Here is a 20153-nt window from a genome sequence, read left to right as displayed (position 1 = left end):
CCATCGGTTCCCCTCCCCCTCCTGGCGGAGGTGTGGATTGCGCACGCGCTGCTTCCCTCGGAACGAAAGAGAAACTTCTCGCTGCTTCGCGCCCTCCACGTCCTTCATCTCTGCACCATGGACGTTCTTCCAGCCTCACCCCCACAGTCAGCGCCCTTTGGACCACCTCCTGCGTGCTTCGGGGCCTCTCCCCCCTTGCAATTTCATCCTTAACCGCAGAACTTAGACCCTCCCAGAAGAGGTCTCTGACAGGGGGCGAATCCCGATCCCATTCTAAAGCACTGACCAGCGCAAAAAATCGGGCGTGATACTGCCGGACGCTCGCCCTCCCTTGTTTTAGTCCATGAATCTCCCGTCTGGCAAGATCCACATCAATAGTAGACAAAAAACACGCATCCATCGCTTTGATAAAGGCATCTGCATTCTGAAGCGCCGGATCTTTATCCCTCCACAAATTGCGCAGCCAGGCTTTGGCATCCCCATGCAAATGGGACAATATGAACCCCACCTTCTCTTCCTCATCTCTAAAGTCTTTTGCCAGCAGTTGCAGTGCGCACATTACGTCTGCTCTAAAATTAGGGTACTGTTGCAAAGTCCCATCGAAGTGAGCCACAAGCCCTCCTGCTCTCCGTGCCAATCCCACGCCCTCCGGTCTGGGTCCCGGTTGCCCTTGCTTAACAAGCATTTCAAACCTGGCGTGTAGGTCTCTGTAGGCGGCTGTAGTCTCCTCCTCCCGTTTCTTGGAAGCCAATACCTCTGAGGACAACTGGGTCACTGCCTCTTGCAGCGCGGAGATCCTCTGTTCTTCCGTCATCTTGCTAACCTTTGTGAGCTTGCTTACAGACACCCCTCTTCCTCCCCTAGCGGCTTCTGCTCCCGCTGCGAGGTTTCAGGTTTCTGAAGCTTTGATGAGATGGGTCTTACTGTCAGAGCTGCTACCAGGTCCCAGCTCACATAGGACCACGCCACACAGCGTCCACTTTAAAAGAGTCTTTATTGAGTTACAGGTTTCATTTCCGAACTGCAGCGTGCAGCTCTACACCTTCTGCCCTAGGTCGGCGAAGACCCATCTGAGTCCCCGCCTCTTGCACACCAGCTTAATACCCTAGCCTTGCTCCACCTCCTTCGCCTCTCCCTACGTCTCTGGGTCCTTCTGCCCCCCTGGGACTCCTCCCTTCTACTCTCCTCTGACGCTGACCCCCCTGATCCTTCCGCTTCCTTTCGGCGGGCTTTGGGACCTGGCTCACTCTCCGGGCTGCTTACTGCTCCAGCTTCCGCTGCATTTGAACTTGGCGCGCGCGCCCAACTCTCTACTTTCCTCTTGACCGTTGCCTCGCTCTCTGAGGAGGGCGTGACCACCCCTGACTCGTGCCCTCCCTCCTGCTGACGGCCTCCGGAACCCGATGCCTGGCTGCCTTCCTCCCTGCTGCTCTCAGTCTTGAGCGTGGGTCCCGACTTCCAGCTGCTGCTCTCTGAATCTCCTCTGTTCCCTTCCTCCTGGGGTGTCCCCCCGGATCCCCCCCTTGCTCTGCTCACTGGGGCTCCCTTTTGGGAGTCCTCTGACTCACTGCTTAGGCTTGGAGATCTCGGGTCGTCATCATCACTCATTCTCCCTTCGGCTTCCTCCCCCTCGCTCTCTGTTTCCACCCTTCTCTGCGTCTCTGCTTCTGAACCCCTGACACTATCACATTTTATTTTTACAGTGGTGCCTCACAAGACGAAAAGAATCCGTTCTGTGATTCTCTTCGTCTAGCGGTTTTTTTCGTCTTCCGAAGCAAGCCCATTGAAGGATTAGCGTATTAGCGCTATTAGCGCTATTAGAGGCTTTTAGAGGCTTATCTGCTGATCGGATCATCTAGAATCATAGAATCATAGAGTTGGAAGAGACCACAAGGGCCATCAAGTCCAACCCCCTGCCAAGCAGCTGATAAGCGGCTTAGCGGCTTAGAAAAAGGGAGGGAAAGGGAAAACAAAAACAGCAGGAACTCGCAAGACATTGTCGTCTTCCGAAGCAAACCCATAGGAGATTCGTTTTGCGAAGCACCTCCAAAACAGAAAACTCTTTCGTCTAGCGAGTTTTCCGTCTTGCGAGGCATTCGTCTTGCGGGGCACCACTGTACATTTGTGTCCCACCTTTCCTCCAGGGAGCTCAAGGTTGCTGTTATGCCTGGTTCTCTTCCTTCCCATTTTATATCCTCACAACAACCCTGTGAGGTAGGTAGGGCTGAGAGTGAGCGACTGGCTCAAGGTCACTCAGTGCGTTCCATGGTTGAGTGGGGATTAGAATCCTGGTCTCCCAGGTTTTAGTCCAACTCTCTAACCTCCACACCACACTAGTTCCTTGCGGGTCCTTCTCCCTCGCCACCAAAAGCTATCCATGCTTACCAGCAAACAAGCCTCCATACTTGAGGTACCGGGAGCACCTGTTTAAATACAGCTTTTACAATGTACAAGAAAGAATGTGCATCTTGCTGTGGGGATTGTGTGTGTGTGTGTATCTATCTATATAGAGAGGTTTGGTGCATTCTAATAAATCTTTGTGCAACATGCACGTGTGAATAAAAGCAGCAAGCCTGATCTAGTCTGTCACAGGGCAGAGGATGCATGGAATTGAGGTGTGGAGAAATGAGCACAGGGGTTTATTTCAAAGGTGGAAATAGTTGCCGTTGACCCTTTTGCCTGCGGGCTTCCTAGAAGTATCTTGACTGCTACTCAGTCGGAAGCAGGGTGCTGGATTAAATGGACTCTCTTAAAAAAATTGTTAATTTGGTTTTTCAAATTGCAGTTTTACAATCACATATCCAATATACAACATAAGAAACAAGATTCCAATGAATCTCTTGGACTTCCCTCCTCCCCTTTGTGGGTCCTATTGTTAGTCATTTCCTCCTGCATCTTTTATACTGATCCAAATCTCCATTACAGTGGTACCTCGGGTTAAGAACTTAATTCATTCTGGAGGTCTATTCTTAATCTGAAACTGTTCTTAACCTTAAGCGCCACTTTAGCTAATGGGGCCTCCTGCTGCTGCTGTGTCTCGGCTGCACAATTTTGGTTCTCATCCTGAAGCAAAGTTCTTAACCCGAGGTACTATTTCTGAGTTAGCGGAGTCTGTAACCTGAAGCGTATGTAATCCGAGTTACAACTGTATATCCAAAATTCACCATTAAACTACAAGTGATATTCCAACCCTACTAACGATTTTAACTGTTTACAATGGTTTTTAAGATAAATTATAAATTTCCCCCATTCTTTTTTAAAATTTTGGTTGTCTTGATTTCTTATTCTTCCAGTCATTTTTGCCATTTCAGCATAATCCATCAACTTAATCTGCCATTCTTCTCTGGTCGGGACTTTATCTTCTTCCCATCTCTGGGCCAATAACATCCACACAGCCGTGGTCACATACATAGTCTTTTCTGCTCCAAAGGACTCTTGATCCAGCCCAGCAGGGCTACTCTTCTGTGGTTGTGCCAATGCCCAAAATAACGTAACAGCAGTGCGTTGTCTCCTCTGCTTAGACTCCATGTTGAGACACCTGCAAGCCATGGATGCCATGAAAAACTTCTCCGAGTTCCGCCAGGAAGCCAGCATGCTCCACTCACTGCAGCACCCATGCGTCGTCTCCTTGATTGGGATTAGCATTCACCCGCTCTGCTTCGCCTTAGAGCTGGCTCCTTTGGGCAGCCTCACCACTGTGTTGTCAGAAAGCTCTAAAGGTAATAACTTGGATAGTCCTTCTGTGGTTTAAGGCTGAGTCCAAATGGTCCTTTTGGATGGGCTATGGCAGGTCTTTTGCAGGAGCAGAGGGCCGCAGTTCTAGCTATCCCCCCCCCAAGTGATATTTTCTCCCCTCTCTTTCTATAGGGGCATCCTTTGTGCCACTAGGGCACATGTTGACCCTAAAAGTAGCCTATCAGATCGCAGCAGGCCTGGCCTACCTCCACAAGAAAAGTATCATTTTCTGTGACCTGAAGTCAGACAACATTCTAGTGTGGTCTCTAGACGTGAAGGAAAGCATCAATATCAAACTATCTGACTATGGGATATCTCGACAGTCCTTTCACGAAGGCGCTCTGGGAGTGGAGGGCACACCAGGGTACCAGGCCCCCGAGATACGACCTCGGATCGTCTATGATGAAAAGGTAAGTCTCAGGTGTCTGCTTCTGTGGAAGAAATTCACACCCAGAACTAAAGGGCCTATCTTAGGCATAGGAGCCAACTCCTAGGGGCTAAGGCCCCTTCAGTGACCCCATAAAATGTTTCAGGGGGCTGGGGACCCCCAAGTTGATGGGCATAGCTATTCAAATGGTGTGTATCTTGTGATCGATTGTGTGGGGCAGGGCTTACCTGGGTCCCCCCAATGTTTTATTCAACTTGGCACCTCTGATCTTAGTTAGGTATAGAAACCAGAGCCAAGATGTTTCAAAAATGATGAGTTGTATCCAATGTAGCGCTATGTTGAAGTCACTGATACACTTGTTCCAAAGTAAGCTAAATGTTTTTGCACCAACAGAGTGGCTGGTAACTTTGTCGCACAACAGATTGTAAAATCTCTTGTGCAATGAGTTTCTGATTTTAATTGTTTTTTGACTGTTATAAATATTTATTTTTGGCCAATACATTTATTCTTTCCCCCCCTTTTTTTTCTTGCAAACCACTTTGAGGTTTTAGGACAATCAAGTCGTATACAAAATTTGCAAAAATAAAACAATCAAGAATGCAACTGTGCATAGTATTCATTCCAAAGCTTATCCGAAAGGCAAAGATCTCTGTAATGGGCATGTCTTTTTCTCCTAGGTGGACATGTTTTCCTATGGAATGGTGCTCTATGAGGTGTTGTCTGGGCAGCGGCCTGTGCTTGGCCAGCACCAGCTTCAAATTGCTAAGAAGCTATCCAAGGGGATCCGGCCTGTCCTGGGCCAGCCCGAAGAAGTGCAGTTCCATCAAATGCAGGCGTTGATGATGGAATGTTGGGACACTAAGCCAGAAAAGGTACGAGAAGGTTGTATTGGCACAACAGGGTCTTCTTTTGACCATTTTCTGAGTTACAAACAGGGCTCTTCATACATTTTCATCAGCCCAAAAGTTTACCTAGGCCTATTAGGTAATCCTATTTCAAATTAAGTTGACTCACAACAAAAAAATCCAAAATCCACATTAACTTTTATTAAGCTACCCAAAATGTAAAAAAAATAAATAGCGTGCAAGCTTTTGAGTTTCACAGAATTCTTCATCGGGTGATTTTAAAGTGCTGGAACAAGGAGAGCCATCTATGCTCAGTTGGGTAGAACGTGGTGCTGATAACACCAAGGTTTGATCCCCGTATGGGACAGCTATATGTTCCTGCATTGCAGGGGGGTTGACTAGATGGTCCTCAGGGTCCCTTCCTACTGTTCAGTTGGATGATTCTGTGTCTGCTCTTTGTTTAAGATGGAGCATGGGAGGCAGTAGCAGCAGTGGCGTAGCGTGGGTTGTCAGCACCCGGGGCAAGGCAAGTAATTTGCGCCCCTAGGGGCAGAGAGCTGCGAGTGCAAGCGCCCCCCAGATGTTGCGCCCAGTGCGGACGCCCCCCCCTGCACCCCCACGCTACGCCACTGAGTAGCAGACAGTCAGATGTCAGGTGCTCTGCTGGTTTCAGGTTGCAACCAGACCTCCTGGGAAGCCGCTTATCAGCTGATCCGCTAAGACGCTAAACCGCTAATAGCGCTAATCCGCTAAGCCACTAATGGGCTTGCTTCGCAAGACGAAAAACCCGCAAGACGAAGAGACTCGCGGAACGGATTCTTTTCGTCTTGCGAGGCACCACTGTACGGATGAAAATTCATAGGTTGGTGAAAACGGCATGCAAAAATGCATTGACTGGGGGGAATTGTTTGCAAAGAGCTGCCTATTCACACCATCTATGCCAAACAACTGCAAAACAATTTCATTTAGGCAACCCTACCCAGATATGTGGGACACAGGTGGTGCTGTGGTCTAAACCACAGAGCCTAGAGCTTGCCAGTCAGAAGGTCGGTGGTTCGAATCCCCGCGACAGGCTGAGCTCCCGTTGCTCAGACCCTGCTCCTGCCAACCTAGCAATTCGAAAACACGTCAAAGTACAAGTAGATAAATAGGTACCGCTCCTGTGGGAAGGTAAATGGCGTTTCCGTGCACTACTCTGGTTCACCAAAAGCGGCTTAGTCATGCTGGCCACATGACCCAGAAAAATTGTGTGCAGACAAACGCCGGCTCCCTCAGCCAGTAAAGCAAGATGAGTGCCGCAACCCCAGAGTCATTCACGACTGGACTTAACAGTCTGGGGTCCTTTTACCCTTTACCCTTTACCCAGATATGTAGAATGTCAAAGTGTATTTTAATCTGTTTTATTTCTCATTTTATTTTTTGGGAAGTTTTAAATAGACATTTTGAACAGTTTTTACAATAATTCATTTTTTCTATTTGCAAACCACTTTGCAGTGTGTGTGTGTTTTACAACCAAGCGGTGTGTAAATTTTATGAAATAAATAAATACATTTTGAGCACTATGGTACCTTTAAATAATGCTTAGGGGGCTCCTGTTTCCCTCACAGACTCATGTGTGCAGACCCATGTGTCTCTGTTCCAGTGGAGCAAAGGGCTCTTCATGGTGTGTGCCTCAAAGGAGACACAGAGCTCTATACCATCATCTTTCATAGACACATTACGCTGTCCTCTCTTTCACACAGCGCCCATTGGCAACCTCTGTGATAGGACGAATGAAAGAACCTACTTTTGCTACGTTCATGTACCTGCTGCCATGTGGGAAGCAGTTGTCCTTCTTCTCTTCCCAAGGGGAAGAGTGCACAGTCGTATTCTGGGATGGGAAAGAAGACACAAGGTTTGTGCATTGTTGTTTTTATTTTTAGATCCTTGTCATCTTTAGTTCAGCATAAACAAAGCCGTCGCTCAGCATCCCTTGAGCTGCATACAGAAGATGCTCACTTGTATTCATAGGGAAGGTTGGATATTCTCACTTCGCAGATGGAAAACAGACCCTTGTAATGAGTGCATTACATTGGATAATGTAGTAATGGAGATCTTGTGGGATCCACCACAATGAGGTGGTTTCAGTGGTCCAGTTTAGAGTTCATTTGTAGACCAAAGTAGTGTTTGGGGGCCATCAGAAAAAGGACTATTTACTTGGGCCACCATTTTGAATCCCTGAGCCTAAGGCATTTGATGAACTAGGATTAGAAGAGTGTTTTGAATTTGAGATGTGAATCTTCCACTCCACTAGTGACACCATCTCATCCTTCCTCATCCTTCCTGCGAAGGAGGAATCTCCCTTCCAGCCATAGATATACTTAGAGAGCCTTGGGCCCATCTTACTAATTTATCTATATGTCATAAATGCTGTGGTAAAATGGAAGTTATGTCTTGGGTTTGACCAGATTTTTGATGCCCGGGCTTCTCCTTTTTGTTATAGGTAGTGTTGTTGCTGTTGTTTCGAAACACTGGTTTTGGGGGTGTTTTTCCAAAAGGCAGGACAATAACGGGAAAAAGCACATCTGGTTCAAATTTTTAATGTGTAACGTTTTGTGCTCAGGCTGGTTAAGACATCCAGCATTCAGTGATCAATTTATGGATGCTTTGTGGCTTTTCCTTTCCAAATGCAAACAGTATCTTATTGTGAGTAGCAGCAAAATTAAAATTAACTCTCTGTTCCTCCTTGGAAATGTACCCCTGTGCCATTGTTTTAAAAACATTCTGATCCAATTGCCATGATGGCTTTCCCTTAAGGAAACAAATGCAATACTAAATGTGTGGACCCTTTGCATTTGTGAACCTATGGTTACCTGCTCACTTATTTGTAAATTCTTGGTCCACATTGCAATGTACGTATATTCCTTACATAGTTTAATGAAATTTTCTTGTTTAAAATTGTTGATGCATTTTGCGGAAAACTGTAGAAATCTTTAAATAGATAAAATAAGGGACCCAGAATACAGAGGGAAGGAACAGGGGGAAAACCAGTGCTAGGCAAGTTGCTGTTGTTTAAAGAATGTATCAGATCCTCTGGCCTCTTCAAACCAACCTCATCATATTTCATTGTGCTAACTAGGCCTGGAGGACCCAGGTGTTTGGTAGCCAAATGGAATGAAAATGTATTTTGCTCATTGATCGTCCCTTTTCCTCCAAGGAGCTGAAGGCAGTATTCATGATTCTCACCTTTTCCGTCTTATCCTCACCAAAACTCTGAGATAGATTAGCCCTGAGAGACAGTGACTGGCTCAACCTCACCCAAGTGAATTTCATGGCTAGAAGACTAATGATTTCTTTGAACCTGGGTTGTTATCCCTCCCTTGTCCTAATCTTCCACTCTTGCTTCAACACCACGCTGGCTACATTTTTCTTCTCCAGAAAGAACTTTTCTTCCTTTCCCATCCTTCCAACTTCCAGCTGGGAAGGTAGATAGCTACAGTGGTGCCCTGCAAGACGAATGCCTTGCAAGACGAAAAACTCGCTAGACGAAAGGGTTTTCCGTTTTTTGAGTCGTTCTGCAAGACGAATTTCCCTATGGGCTTGCTTCGCAAGACGAAACGTCTTGTGAGTTCTTGCAAGTTTGTTTCCTTTTTCTTAAAGCCGCTAAGCCGCTAATAGCCGTGCTTCGCAAGACGAAAAAACCGCAAGACGAAGAGACTCGCGGAACGGATTAATTTCGTCTTGCGAGGCACCACTGTATCGTATTTTTCGCTCTATAAGATGCACCAGACCACAAGACGCACCTAGTTTTTGGAGGAGGAAAACAAGAAAAAAAATATTCTGAATCTCAGAAGCCAGAACAGCAAGAAGGATCGCTGTGCAGTGAAAGCAGCAATCCCTCTTGCTGTTCTGGCTTCTGGGATAGCTGTGCAGCCTGCATTCACTCCATAAGATGCACACACATTTCCCCTCACTTTTTAGGAGGGAAAAAGTGAGTCTTATAGAGCAAAAAATACGGTATATCTTGACAACACCCACTGTGGGAGCCCCCAAACACCGGGGCTGCTTCCAGGTGAGCACTCTACCTGCTTTGTTGGCACAAAGCTTGTGAAGAGGTTTTACAACCTTGGCTGTTGGTCAAACAATTGCTGCGATTGGTTTGCAGGGAAGGTACACAAGCAATTTTTACCTACCCCACCCCAGTCTATTTTCCTATCATTTTCCTTACTACAAAAGGTCTGGTCTTTTTTAATTTTTTAAAAGTGAGCTAGTTACGCAAGAGCGCCAAATCCACTTCAATCGCATAAGCTGAATTTGGTGGTAGGTGTCTGAATCCTGCCCTCATAACAGCAACAGTGTGGAAGTTACCCTGGGAGATAGAATTCGAGAACCATCCAAACACACAGCCATGATTTTTCTCCACTACTCATGGCTGTTTCTGGCTTTACTTCTGGCACTGTGTGAGCCAGTGTGGTGTAGTGGTTAAGAGCGGTAGACTCGTAATCTGGGGAACCGGGTTCGATTCCCTGCTCCTCCACATGCAGCTGCTGGGTGACCTTGGGCCAGTCACACTTCTCTGAAGTCTCTCAGCCCCACTCACCTCACAGAGTGTTTGTTGTGGGAGAGGAAGGGAAAGGAGATTGTTAGACGCTTTGAGACTCCTTTGGGTAGTGATAAAGTGGGATATCAAGTCCAAACTCCTCCTCCACTCCTCCTCCGCTGTTGTTACAATGAGTTCTGTTTCCCTCCTTCCAGGAACTACACGGTAGTTAACGTAGAGAAAGGACTGGTCGAAGTTGCAAGGATGAGCTGCCCAGGAATGAAGCTGTGCTGCCAAATGAAAGTTCAGAGTTATCTATGGACAGCCACCGAGGTATTTGTTATTCAGCGAGGTATTTCTTATGTCTCCTGTTTTTGAGCCAGAGTTTCTCTTCTGCTCGCTTGCTGGCACTCCATTGCTTCAGACATCAAACGCATTAAGCGGGTGCCTGCTGTGGTCTGTTAATTGGTAGGGTTGAAGGACACAGCAGGGCATGGATGCTTCAGATGGGCAGCCTGACATCTCAGGTGGCTCTTCTCCCCCAGACGGTATTTTTAAAAAGGACCTCAATCCCAACAAACTGAACACATGATTTTAAAAAATGACTGTAATTAAAAAAATAGCTATTATAATCTAACAGGAATAGATTTGGTATATGAAATACTTTTGCATAAGTTAAAAACAGACAAGAGATTTGGTATATGAAATAGGAATAGGAATAGATTTGGTATATGAAATACTTTTGCATAAGTTAAAAACAGACAATATGTGCCCACCTATTTCAGAAGCAAGTTGAATTTTTAAAAGTGTGTACAACATGTTCTCTTCTGTTTCTATATTGTCATATTCTATATATGCCTAATTGTTGAGAAAAGGTTTCCTTTATTTTGTTTGCGTACAGGATCAAAAGATTTACGTGTACAGCTTACAAGGCATGTGTCCTTTAAAGGTTCCACAAAAGGGTGTGGACACTCCAGCAGTTGTCACTTGTTTCCTTGCAGTACCTGTCGTAAAAAAGGTAAAGCAGAGTGGTTTTCAAAAGTGAAGCATTACAAAAAACCACATTTTTAAAGGACTCTTTCTTCTTTTTTAAAAAGAATTATTCAAATTAGTAAAGCAAGCTGGAGGAGTTGTTAATAGCAGAAATACAACTATAGCTCCTGCTGCTGGCAGTTTTAGGAATATCCATTCCCTGTATTTCAGTGCACATTCAGTGCTGTTAACTCTAATACATTTTGAATCAAGTCAGGAAAACTGCTGGGTATGATGCTAGGCATTCTGGAATTAATGAAAATACATGCTGGTTATAGAGCTCTGAGTCGCTGTAATTCAGAAAGGAATTGAGGAGCCGCACAAAGATTCCTTCCACTGTGTTTCTAGACAAGATGGTCTACCCTGGCTACAAATTTTTATAACTTCCTCAGAAGTTTTAGCAACCTTAATCTAGCTTTCCGTTACATGACCGGAGACTCTTGGACTTCCATTCCTGCAAAAATATGAGCATCTTCCTGCAGTGCCCCGACTTATTTTACATGTTTCCACCAATTAGCAATTAAATTAGCTGGAATTTGATTACATTGGTAACCAATCAAAACTCTTAACATAGTTTCAAAATGTCTCTGGTGTTGCGAGATACATATTATTGGATCTTGGCTGATGAAAAATGTAGTTCTGTAGACAGTTCTCTATCCCATGGGTGGGGAGCCTTCAGCCTGCAGGCTGATACTGGCCTGCCAGAGGGTCCACTTGCCTGTGAGGCCATTTTCCCTAGACCTCACCATTTGTCAAGCAGCTGTCCCCACTCATGCCATCAGCTGATGGGTGGGAAGGTGGAGTTCAGTTCTGCCTTATCTGCATGCACCTGTTCCCAGAAGAGGATAGGCACTTGCAGCCAAAGCAGCAGGAATTAACTCCCCTGCTCATCAGCTGACATGGAGGAGGTTAAATCCTGCTCAGTTTGGCTTTGCAAACCTGTTCCTTGCTGGGAACAGGCACGCACAGCCGAATCAAACAGCCTTGTTTCTTTGCAGGCAAAGCACATCTTTCTTGCCTGATCTCTCCCTGCTGCCAATGTTGGCCTGCAGGATGGAGCCTAATAATTGAACAATGCAAACAGATGAGCAAATGGCATCTTAGAAAGGTAAATGCTGGGCAGGAGGGGGGGGGAACTGTCCAGTCCCCCCCTCCCGGCAGTTACCTTTCTAAAATGCACTTTGCTCATCTGTTTACATTGTTACACTGATTAAGGAAATATAATTGTTTCACTTTAGGGTGGATAGATCAGCTAAAGTAATCAGAACCCTGCGGAGTTTTTGCTGCATCGCTAACAAAAGTGAATGAATTAACGGATACATTTTACAAATAGGAAACCTGGAATTTTTACCTGCCCCTGGGAAAGTTAATGCGTCTCGCAAGAGCTTCATGAATTCCCCTGCTTAAATACAATGGCGTTGTTGCTATATTTCTTATAACACTGTATGAAGGTTGGGAATCTAGAATTCTAATTTACTGCCCCCCCCCAAAAAAAAAGTCCTTTTAAAAAAAGCAAACAACTCTCCTGCCTTTTAGAATGCCTACCTTGTCCTGGCTGGTTTATCAGACGGACTGATAGCTGTTTTCCAAGCACCGCACGGTATCCCCGAGGACGGCTGCTGCTACCTCTGCTCCCACACGGCCAACCGCTCCACCTTCAAGATCAGCGATGACGACCCCCGCCAGAACCCTTACCCCGTGAAAGCGATGGAGACGGCAAACAACGGGGCCGAAGTTTGGTACAGCAACGGCCCTGGGATCCTCATCATAGACTGTGCAAGTATGGAGATCGCCAGGAGGCTGGAGCCCTACGAACCTCCGTCCACAGTTGTGTCCATTGTGTGCAGCTCAGAGTGCAACGGAGAGGAAGTGGCCTGGTGCCTGGACGACGCAACCAACCTCCTAGTTATGTATTACACGGCCACTTACCAGCTGTGCACAAGGTACTTCTGCGGGGACTGCAGCCCCCTGAGGGACATGTTCACCATTCAGCAGCCCTCGGCCTTGATCCCCGCAGAGCTGGCTACAGACAGGAGCCCGGAGCCCGGGAGCAATGCTTCTGCTGATGTGGGGATCCTCCGCAGCCAAGAGCTTGGCATCCAGATATTAAACCACCAGGACTCCTTGACGGACTATTGCTCTGTGTCCTCTGTCTCCTCCTCGTCAGTCAACCGCTTGATGAGGTCTGCTTCAAGCATTCCGAGCTCCCCTGCAAGCTATTCCAGCGCTCCTCTCTCGACAGACTGTGAGGAGCCCGACAAGACGCAGGAGCCTAAGACTCCCTGTGAGGGGCCTGACAGTGATTTGGAACCAGCCAGCACTCACGCTGGCTGCCTCCAGGCTGTAAGGATTCTACCTGTGAAAGACCTCCTCTGGATTCCCAGGTAAATTGCACTGGAAGCCTCTCTCTCTTGCAAAGATTTCAATGCCTTCACGTTCAAGGTTCAGGATCCCATGCTGAGATCCTGACTTGTCTTCCCAGTTCTTTCTGTTTCTCATTTTTCCAGTCATAAATTCAGTTCTCCACATTTTGCAGTCGTTTGCATTTTTTTAAAAAAGTATTTTTTTGGGAAAGTTCACCTGGCGCCTTCATTATACACCAGGTATAGGCAAACTCAGCCCTCCAGATGTTTTGGGACTACAACTCCCATCATCCCTAGCTAACAGGACAAGTGGTCAGGGATGATGGGAATTGTAGTCTCAAAACATCTGGAGGCACCAGGCAAAATGTTCCTTTTTTACCAGGCCTTTGGTTGATCCAATTTACGTCCTATGCCCTTTAAAAAAATTTTTTTTGGGGGGGGGTATTGGGTTGCTGTTTTTATTCTTATTAGGTATTTTGTGGTTTTATATCTTGGGTTTTATTTTGTGAACCACCCTGAGACACCCGAGTATAGGGCGGTATATAAATTCAATAAATAATAATAATAAATCACATGAAAATTCAACAAGTTAGGATGAATTTATCCTAAATAACACAGTTTATATGCAGTTTTGAAGAATGTACACATTTTTGCAAGCAGTTTTCCATAATATACTTCATCTCCATCTATCTATCTATCTCTCTCTCTGTGTGTGTGTGGTTTCCACCAGTATATCTGGTGAAACCTGCACCCTCCAAAGGGCTCAAGGTGGTGTATATGGTTTCTTCCCCACAACAACCTTGTGAGAGTAGGCTAGGCTGAGAGACAATGGCTGTCCCAAGGCTACCCAGTGAACTTCGTGGCCAAGTGGGGATTTGAACCCGGTTCTTCCAGGTCGTAGCGTGGCACTCGAACCACTATACCACATTGGCCTTTTATGCACAATTACCCCCAGTATGTGCATTTTTTGGCTGGGAAGCCCCATAGCAAAAATTGAGTAAGTGAAAAAAGGATAGCTGTGTTTCAGTTCCCATATTGTTTCGGGAAATTGGCATCTAATAGATTCAGCTTCAGGTGAAACCCAAGTTGAATTTCTCCCTGCTCTCTAATAGCCTCCCAGGCTTTTGAACTACATGCTCCTTGCGCTTCCTACCAGCTTGGCTTGAACAGATCTTCAAGGCCACAGCTCATCCTGAGAGATTAGAGGCTGTATATGAACACCCTGGGTATGTTTTTGCTCCTCAGCAAAGCCTGACAGGCTTCTATGATCCTCTAAGAATCCTGCCATTTTCAGGAGTTCAGGTTTTCTCCGTGGCCTTTTGGATGACTGCTGCTTTGGCCGCTCCAAGGCATCCACACAGGAACTTTTCAAACGTCTGCATTTTTCCTGCCGTTGAATTGCCCCCCCCCCCAAGCTGCATGTAACGGAAATCCTCCTGCTTTCCCTTTCCAGGCAAGGCGGAGATATCATTGTGATCGGCTTGGAGAAGGAAGCCATCTCTCAGCGGGGGAGAGTCATAGCGGTTCTGAAGGCGGCAGAGCTGGCCCCTTATGGGTAAGGATGAATGGGAAGGGGGAAGGTGGCAGGGGAGAGTTTTGGAAAGACCTGCCGCTTTGCACATGGCAGACACAGAGAGCCCAGTTCAATCGCAGACATTTCCACTTGTTAACAGTATCTCAGGGAGAGAATCAGGAGCAGTTCAGAAGAGGCAGGCAGCTTCTCCTCATTTGCTCACAAGCAGGATCAGACCAAACACAGCTTTGCTCTCAGCTTGCTGCAAGATCCTGCAAACCTCTTTCACTGGCATGAAGGTGAAGGAAGTTCACTTCAGGCAGGCAAAGAGAAAGGTGGTAATGTGCTGTTCACAACAAGACAAAAACTAAAGCAAGCCTGGAGCAACTTGGGAGAAGGGATGCGTGTATACCAAGGCAAGATATAAATCTGTTAAATAAATAGGCTAGCATTGCTTAAAAGCCGTACATTTCTATATTTCTGCAAGGGTGGAATGGTGAAGACTGAAAGGCTTCTCTGTTTGAGAAGAGCATAATTCTTCAATAATTAAATTGAGAAGGCTTGCATTATCTTCCTTCATTTTGCATAATTTATTCTGCCCCCCCTTTTTTAAACACCCTCATATAAGTTATTCCAAATTAGCTAGTTACGAAGAGAGGGGCAATGAGGAGCTACGCAAAACATGGAAGCACCATCCCTCCTACCTGGAAATGTTGTTTAGCTGCCTTTTTTGGCATATAAAAATTGGGGCAGGATTTGCCCACACCAGAAAACAGATGTGGGGGACTTTTGTCCCTCCAGAGGTTGCTGGACTTCAACTCCCATCAGCCCCAGCAAGTGTGGCTGATGGCCAGGAATGACTGGACTTAGTTCAGCAACATCTGGAGGTTCCTCAAACCTGCCCCAGAAGAGCTAAAATTTTGCTTTAAAAAAAAAATCATCTCCTTGCAATATACACTGTGCAAAAGGAAATTTCTGTTTTCTATTTTTTTTTCTTTTAAAAAGAAACCTCTTTTTTCTGGTTTCCCCAGGACACTGGTGGATGCTGCTGTGCTGACCAAGGACACGGTTGTGTGCTGCTTCAAGAATGAGGCCACAGAGTGGTGTTTGGCCGCCTGGAAGAGCTGGGGTGCCAAAGACTTTGACATTTTCTACCGGTCCTATGAAGAGCTGGGAAGGCTGGAGGCTTGCATGCGAAAGAGGAGGTAGCAGTTGTGGCGCAGAGGCAGAGACTGGATGCCCGGCGAACGACACAAAAACTGACACACAGTTTCAGTTCCCAGCAATCTCCATATGAGGATCTCCAAGGACACTAGATGTTTCCTGTTCAATTTTGCTGCTAAAGGACATTCTAGGTGGCTACTAGCCGTGATGGTGATGCTGTACCTCCATAGTCAGAGGCAGTACGTCTCTGAATACCAGTTGCTGGAAACCTCAGGAGGGGAGAGTGCTGTTGCGCTCATGCTTGGGGGCTTCTCATAAGCATCTGGTTGGCCACTGTGGAAACAGGATGCTGCACTAAATGGGCCATTGGCCTGATCCAGCAGGGTTCTTTTTATGCACTTAGGTGGTTCCCCACCCCACATTGCACGTTGTCTATAATGCATTTGGATTTTCAGCTAGCTAAGCAATAGTCAATGGGAAGACCACTCACGCCCTTAATCTATTCACGCACGCACGTGGATATGGGCGGCAGCACTTCTTCAAGGTCAAAATAGTGCTGTTGGTTTTGCAATGCATCGCTAACCCCATAGTTAGCAAGCTTTGTCTTCCGAAACACAGAGGGTGACCCCAAAGTCACACATCAGCTTTCCGATTCCATAGCAATAATAAGGCACGGAATCACTGCCAAGAGAACACTGCTGTAGATGGAGGTAGCTTCTTCATAAAATTATCCAGAGGTTTTGGTCTGAGCAGCAGTATGGAGAGAGAGAGAGAGAGATGAATACAGAATCCCACTTTTGATACCATTTGCAAGCTTCAGGATGGACATACTGCTTCTTTTCTAATCCATGCATGTTCTGTAACTGCCTGCTGCAATTTTTCATGTCACCAATGTTCCTGGGGGTGGGTAGGGCAGTGTTGGGGTGTCCAGCTTTTGTTGCAGAATAGCAAAAGAGTGCCCCAATAGATGGCAATAATGACCACCACAGAACAGCAGATAAAGCAGAATGATGTGTGGACAGTCCAGTATAAACGCCACCGTTAATGCACTATTATCTGTGACATGTTGCAGAATATGCCCAACAAAATCCCAGCCTTCCCCCCCCCCCCGTAGGGGCCCTTAGTTACGTGGAATCAAGTTCAAATTAACCCCGTTTAGTTTTTGTAGCAAATTACCTCAAAACAAAAAGAAGTGCACAACTCTTAGAGCTTATTGGACTTGCACACAAGCATATTGTTCTGTTGATTTCAATAATACTTTAAGTGCAGCTATTACTTGTCTAAGGGACTTAACCAAAGGACTAAACAGCTGCAGTTCTTTGTTGGTGCTGTGCCCCCAGCACTGCACAGGGTTTAAAAGCAGCACCAGGACCCTGCCTGCTGGTCAGGCTTCCCAGAGTAAAACAAAAAACAGTTCCAGGAGAACTTTGCCACTTGCTGGCATGGGGGTGGGGAGCAGGGAAGGCACTATGATGAGCCCAGCCTTTCTCCCTGCTTGCTTCACACACACACCCCAAATCCTATTGATTTAGTGTGACAATCGTTCTTTGGATGGGGGTCCAATTTCATTATGGGAGGGGAGGATTTTCTGTAAATATTTTTTTATTTCAGCACTACCAAAATAGATTAAACATGAAAACACGTATACAGTTTTCTGTTTCAAAAATAGACATTATCTCCCCAAAAGATAAGTTTTTTAACAGAGGGATGTGCAGGGTTTGGAGGAGGGTGTTTTAAAGTGGGGAAATGCATTTCAGATCCTATTTTTGTGTTGCCTTCATCATAGACTCCCAGCTGCCCTTCCTGCTGCAGACTTTTGCTTGTTTGTTTTTACAGTTCAACACTCTCCAGCTCATTCTTCTGTGCTGGAGGAAGAAGTCCCAGTTAACTCCTAACTCCAGTTTCTTCCAGCAGGAGAAGAAAAAAAATGCATCAGGCAAGAAATCCAGAGCCACTGAGTGTACAACCCTCTGTATAATAACGAGCTGTTTAATTGCACTACTGCAGCTTCAGTTGCCAATGTAAGTGCAGAATCATACAAACAAAGCTGCTGGTTGCTCTGAGGAGAATAGGGAGCAACAAGCAATCAGTTGCAATGCAGACAATTCCTGGTTAGGTCATTCTGCAAATCTGTGGTGCTTAAGGTGTCGTAAAAATTGGGCACAGTGGGTTGGCTGACTTTGAAAGCAATAAAGCAGAGGTAAGGAACTGGATCTTGTCAGGTCATTACTTTCCCCACCCACTTGTCAATCAACTGATGTCATAATGACATCAGGTGATTTTAATTTTTTTTGCCTGCATGGTTTTGATGCACAGCCCACAAAGTGCCTTTCAGAGCACATTGCAAGACCTGACAATCAGCTGGTATTTGGATCTTGCAGGGCACTTTGCAGCTGGCCTAGGTGTTCCCCAAATCCGACATCTCAGAGCAGAGTCCCTCTCCTACACTGCTTGCCACTTATTCAACTCGCTCCATCTCCTGACCTCAGTATGTCATTTATTCCCCCATGCATTCGTTGCCAGTGATGCAGGGAAATGCACATTATAAGGACAGTAGGAGAAATTGGAATACATGATGTTGTGGAAGAGGTTGGCGGGGTGTTCTTTGCTATATGTCACTTTCCCCTTAAATGTCCTTCCACCCCCAGCAACTGACAAGTTCTGTACAGGCGCTGTACAGAAAGAAGAGTTTACAGCTATTTTTATGTAAAACCCTGAAGAGAAGAGTTTATATGACATGCTGAGAAGGCCCCTGGGGACTTAGCTTTGGCAATTATAAAAATGAACTTTCTGTTGTTGCAAGCATGTACAGTGGAATGTTTTTATAAGCCATAATAACAACAATAAAAAGCAGCTTCCCCAAATGCCAGTGAGATGTGCTGAAAATATGAGCTGCCTGGAGCCTCTTCTTTTCCCTCCTCCTCCTCCTCCTCCTCCTCCTCCTCCTCCAAACAGGGTGCTTGGTTTCAACTTTAAGTGCTCAAGAGCCTGTTGCTTTCCAGTGACCTTATTCCAAAGCGAAATGTGTTTCAAAATAGACAGACTGTCCCAAGGATTAAGCCATGCTGCTGTCACTCCCAATTGGCAGCTGATGGCTGCATCCGCTCTTAGGTGTTGTGACACCTTCCAAAGCAGCTCAAGAGTTTGCTGCAGCCGGTTGAAAATTTGAAATGAGCTTTAGCACCAAGCTGTTGGTTTGGAGCAGTGTGTGTCTTGCCACTTTTATTGAATTTCACACATTTATTTAAGTACGTGTCTGTGTGCCTCTGCATGCTTTTAAGTTGTTTAATTAGTAGATAAATGCACTAAACCTTCAGCTGCTTAACGGGGGGTTGGGGGTGGGATGGAAGCTTGGCTGTGGTGTATTACACTAACAGAGAAAGAAAGGGGAAGGGGAAATCTTCCTAAAAGTAAGTAGCAGCTATGGTTAACAGCATGCATGCATTCTTTTACCCTTCCATCGGTACCTGAAAAAGCACCCCACTAAGGTATTTGGCGACAATACAATTTAAATTGTGTAAGTGAAATTGCAGCTAAATCAGGGGTCAGCAAACTTTTTCAGCAGGGGGCCTGTCCACTGCCCCTCAAACCTTGTGGAGGGCCAGACTATTTTTTTGGGGGGGGGATGAATGAATTCCTATGCCACACAAACAACCCAGAGATACAGTACATTTTAAATAAAAGGACACATTCTACTCATGTAAAAACATACTGATTCCTGGACCATCCGTGGGCTGGATTTAGAAGGCGATTGGACCGGATCCGGCCCCCGGGTCTTAGTTTGCCTACCTATGAGCTAAATCATCAGCTAAATTATTTACTCACAGGGAAACAAGACCCCTTGAGCTCAGTGAGCAATTTAGAATTCCAGTGCTAAATATATCAGCCAACCCTTTAAAACAAAAACCCTGGTATACTTTAACACAAAGGTGGCGGTGTTTTTTAAGCTGCCACCTCTCAGGGGAACTGAACACATTGCAGAGGAACCCTCTATATTGTGGAGTATCCTGGGTTATGTTCCAGGGCACACATCTCATTCACAATGGCCTCATTCACACAATAAACCAAGGTTTGTCTTAAACCATGGTTTAATTTTCAGTGGCTCTGCTACCATGCCCATATGACTTCTCACTCCCCATGGCTCGCTTGTTGGGGAATGACCCTAGCTCAGGGGTGCACCATCTGCTTTGCATACAGAAGGTCCCAGGTTCAAGCCCCACAAAAGGCTGGGAAGGATCCCTTCCAACACTATGATTCTGTAAAAGATCCCCTGTCTGAAACTCTGGAGAACCATTGCCGGGCAGAGGTAGAGACAGTGCTGAGCTTGATGGACCAGTGATCTGACTTGGCCTAGGCATCCTTCCTGTGATCCTAATCTGGACCGTGCTTAGCTGCTTGCTACAAACAAACCACATGAAGCAAGCCAGAAACAAACCAAAGTCTGTTCTTTTATTTCTGCCTTGTTCCTCGTGCCATGTTCAGGCGGTATGACAAGCCATGGTTAGTCTGAGCAGCACATGTGCTGGGGGCAGGGGAGCCATGCTGCCAATTGAATCATGGCTTACTGTGTCAAGCAAACCCTGCCAGTGGCAAG

The 20153-nt window shown here is 46.1% G+C and overlaps 1 protein-coding gene across 2 annotated transcripts in view; it reads left to right on the top strand.

The window, feature by feature from the left end:
• Positions 1–18447, top strand: part of LRRK1 (leucine rich repeat kinase 1) — a 101882-nt gene extending 83435 nt beyond the window's left edge. For both annotated transcript variants that reach the window (XM_082198222.1, XM_082198223.1), the window contains 9 exons: positions 3522–3719; positions 3868–4145; positions 4801–4995; positions 6711–6862; positions 9703–9820; positions 10389–10505; positions 12056–12903; positions 14336–14437; positions 15427–18447. In XM_082198222.1, the coding sequence (XP_082054348.1) occupies positions 3522–3719; positions 3868–4145; positions 4801–4995; positions 6711–6862; positions 9703–9820; positions 10389–10505; positions 12056–12903; positions 14336–14437; positions 15427–15604 (2186 nt within the window). In that variant the 3' untranslated portion in view covers positions 15605–18447. The remainder of the gene's footprint in view (positions 1–3521; positions 3720–3867; positions 4146–4800; positions 4996–6710; positions 6863–9702; positions 9821–10388; positions 10506–12055; positions 12904–14335; positions 14438–15426) is intronic.
• The last annotated feature ends 1706 nt before the right edge of the window (positions 18448–20153 follow it).

The sequence above is a fragment of the Podarcis vaucheri genome, assembly GCF_965113315.1.
Source record: "Podarcis vaucheri genome assembly, chromosome: 14".
NCBI classification, from domain to species: Eukaryota; Metazoa; Chordata; class Lepidosauria; order Squamata; family Lacertidae; genus Podarcis; species Podarcis vaucheri.
Note: the sequence above shows the minus strand (reverse complement) of the source record. Positions and strands in the feature narration are given on the sequence as shown.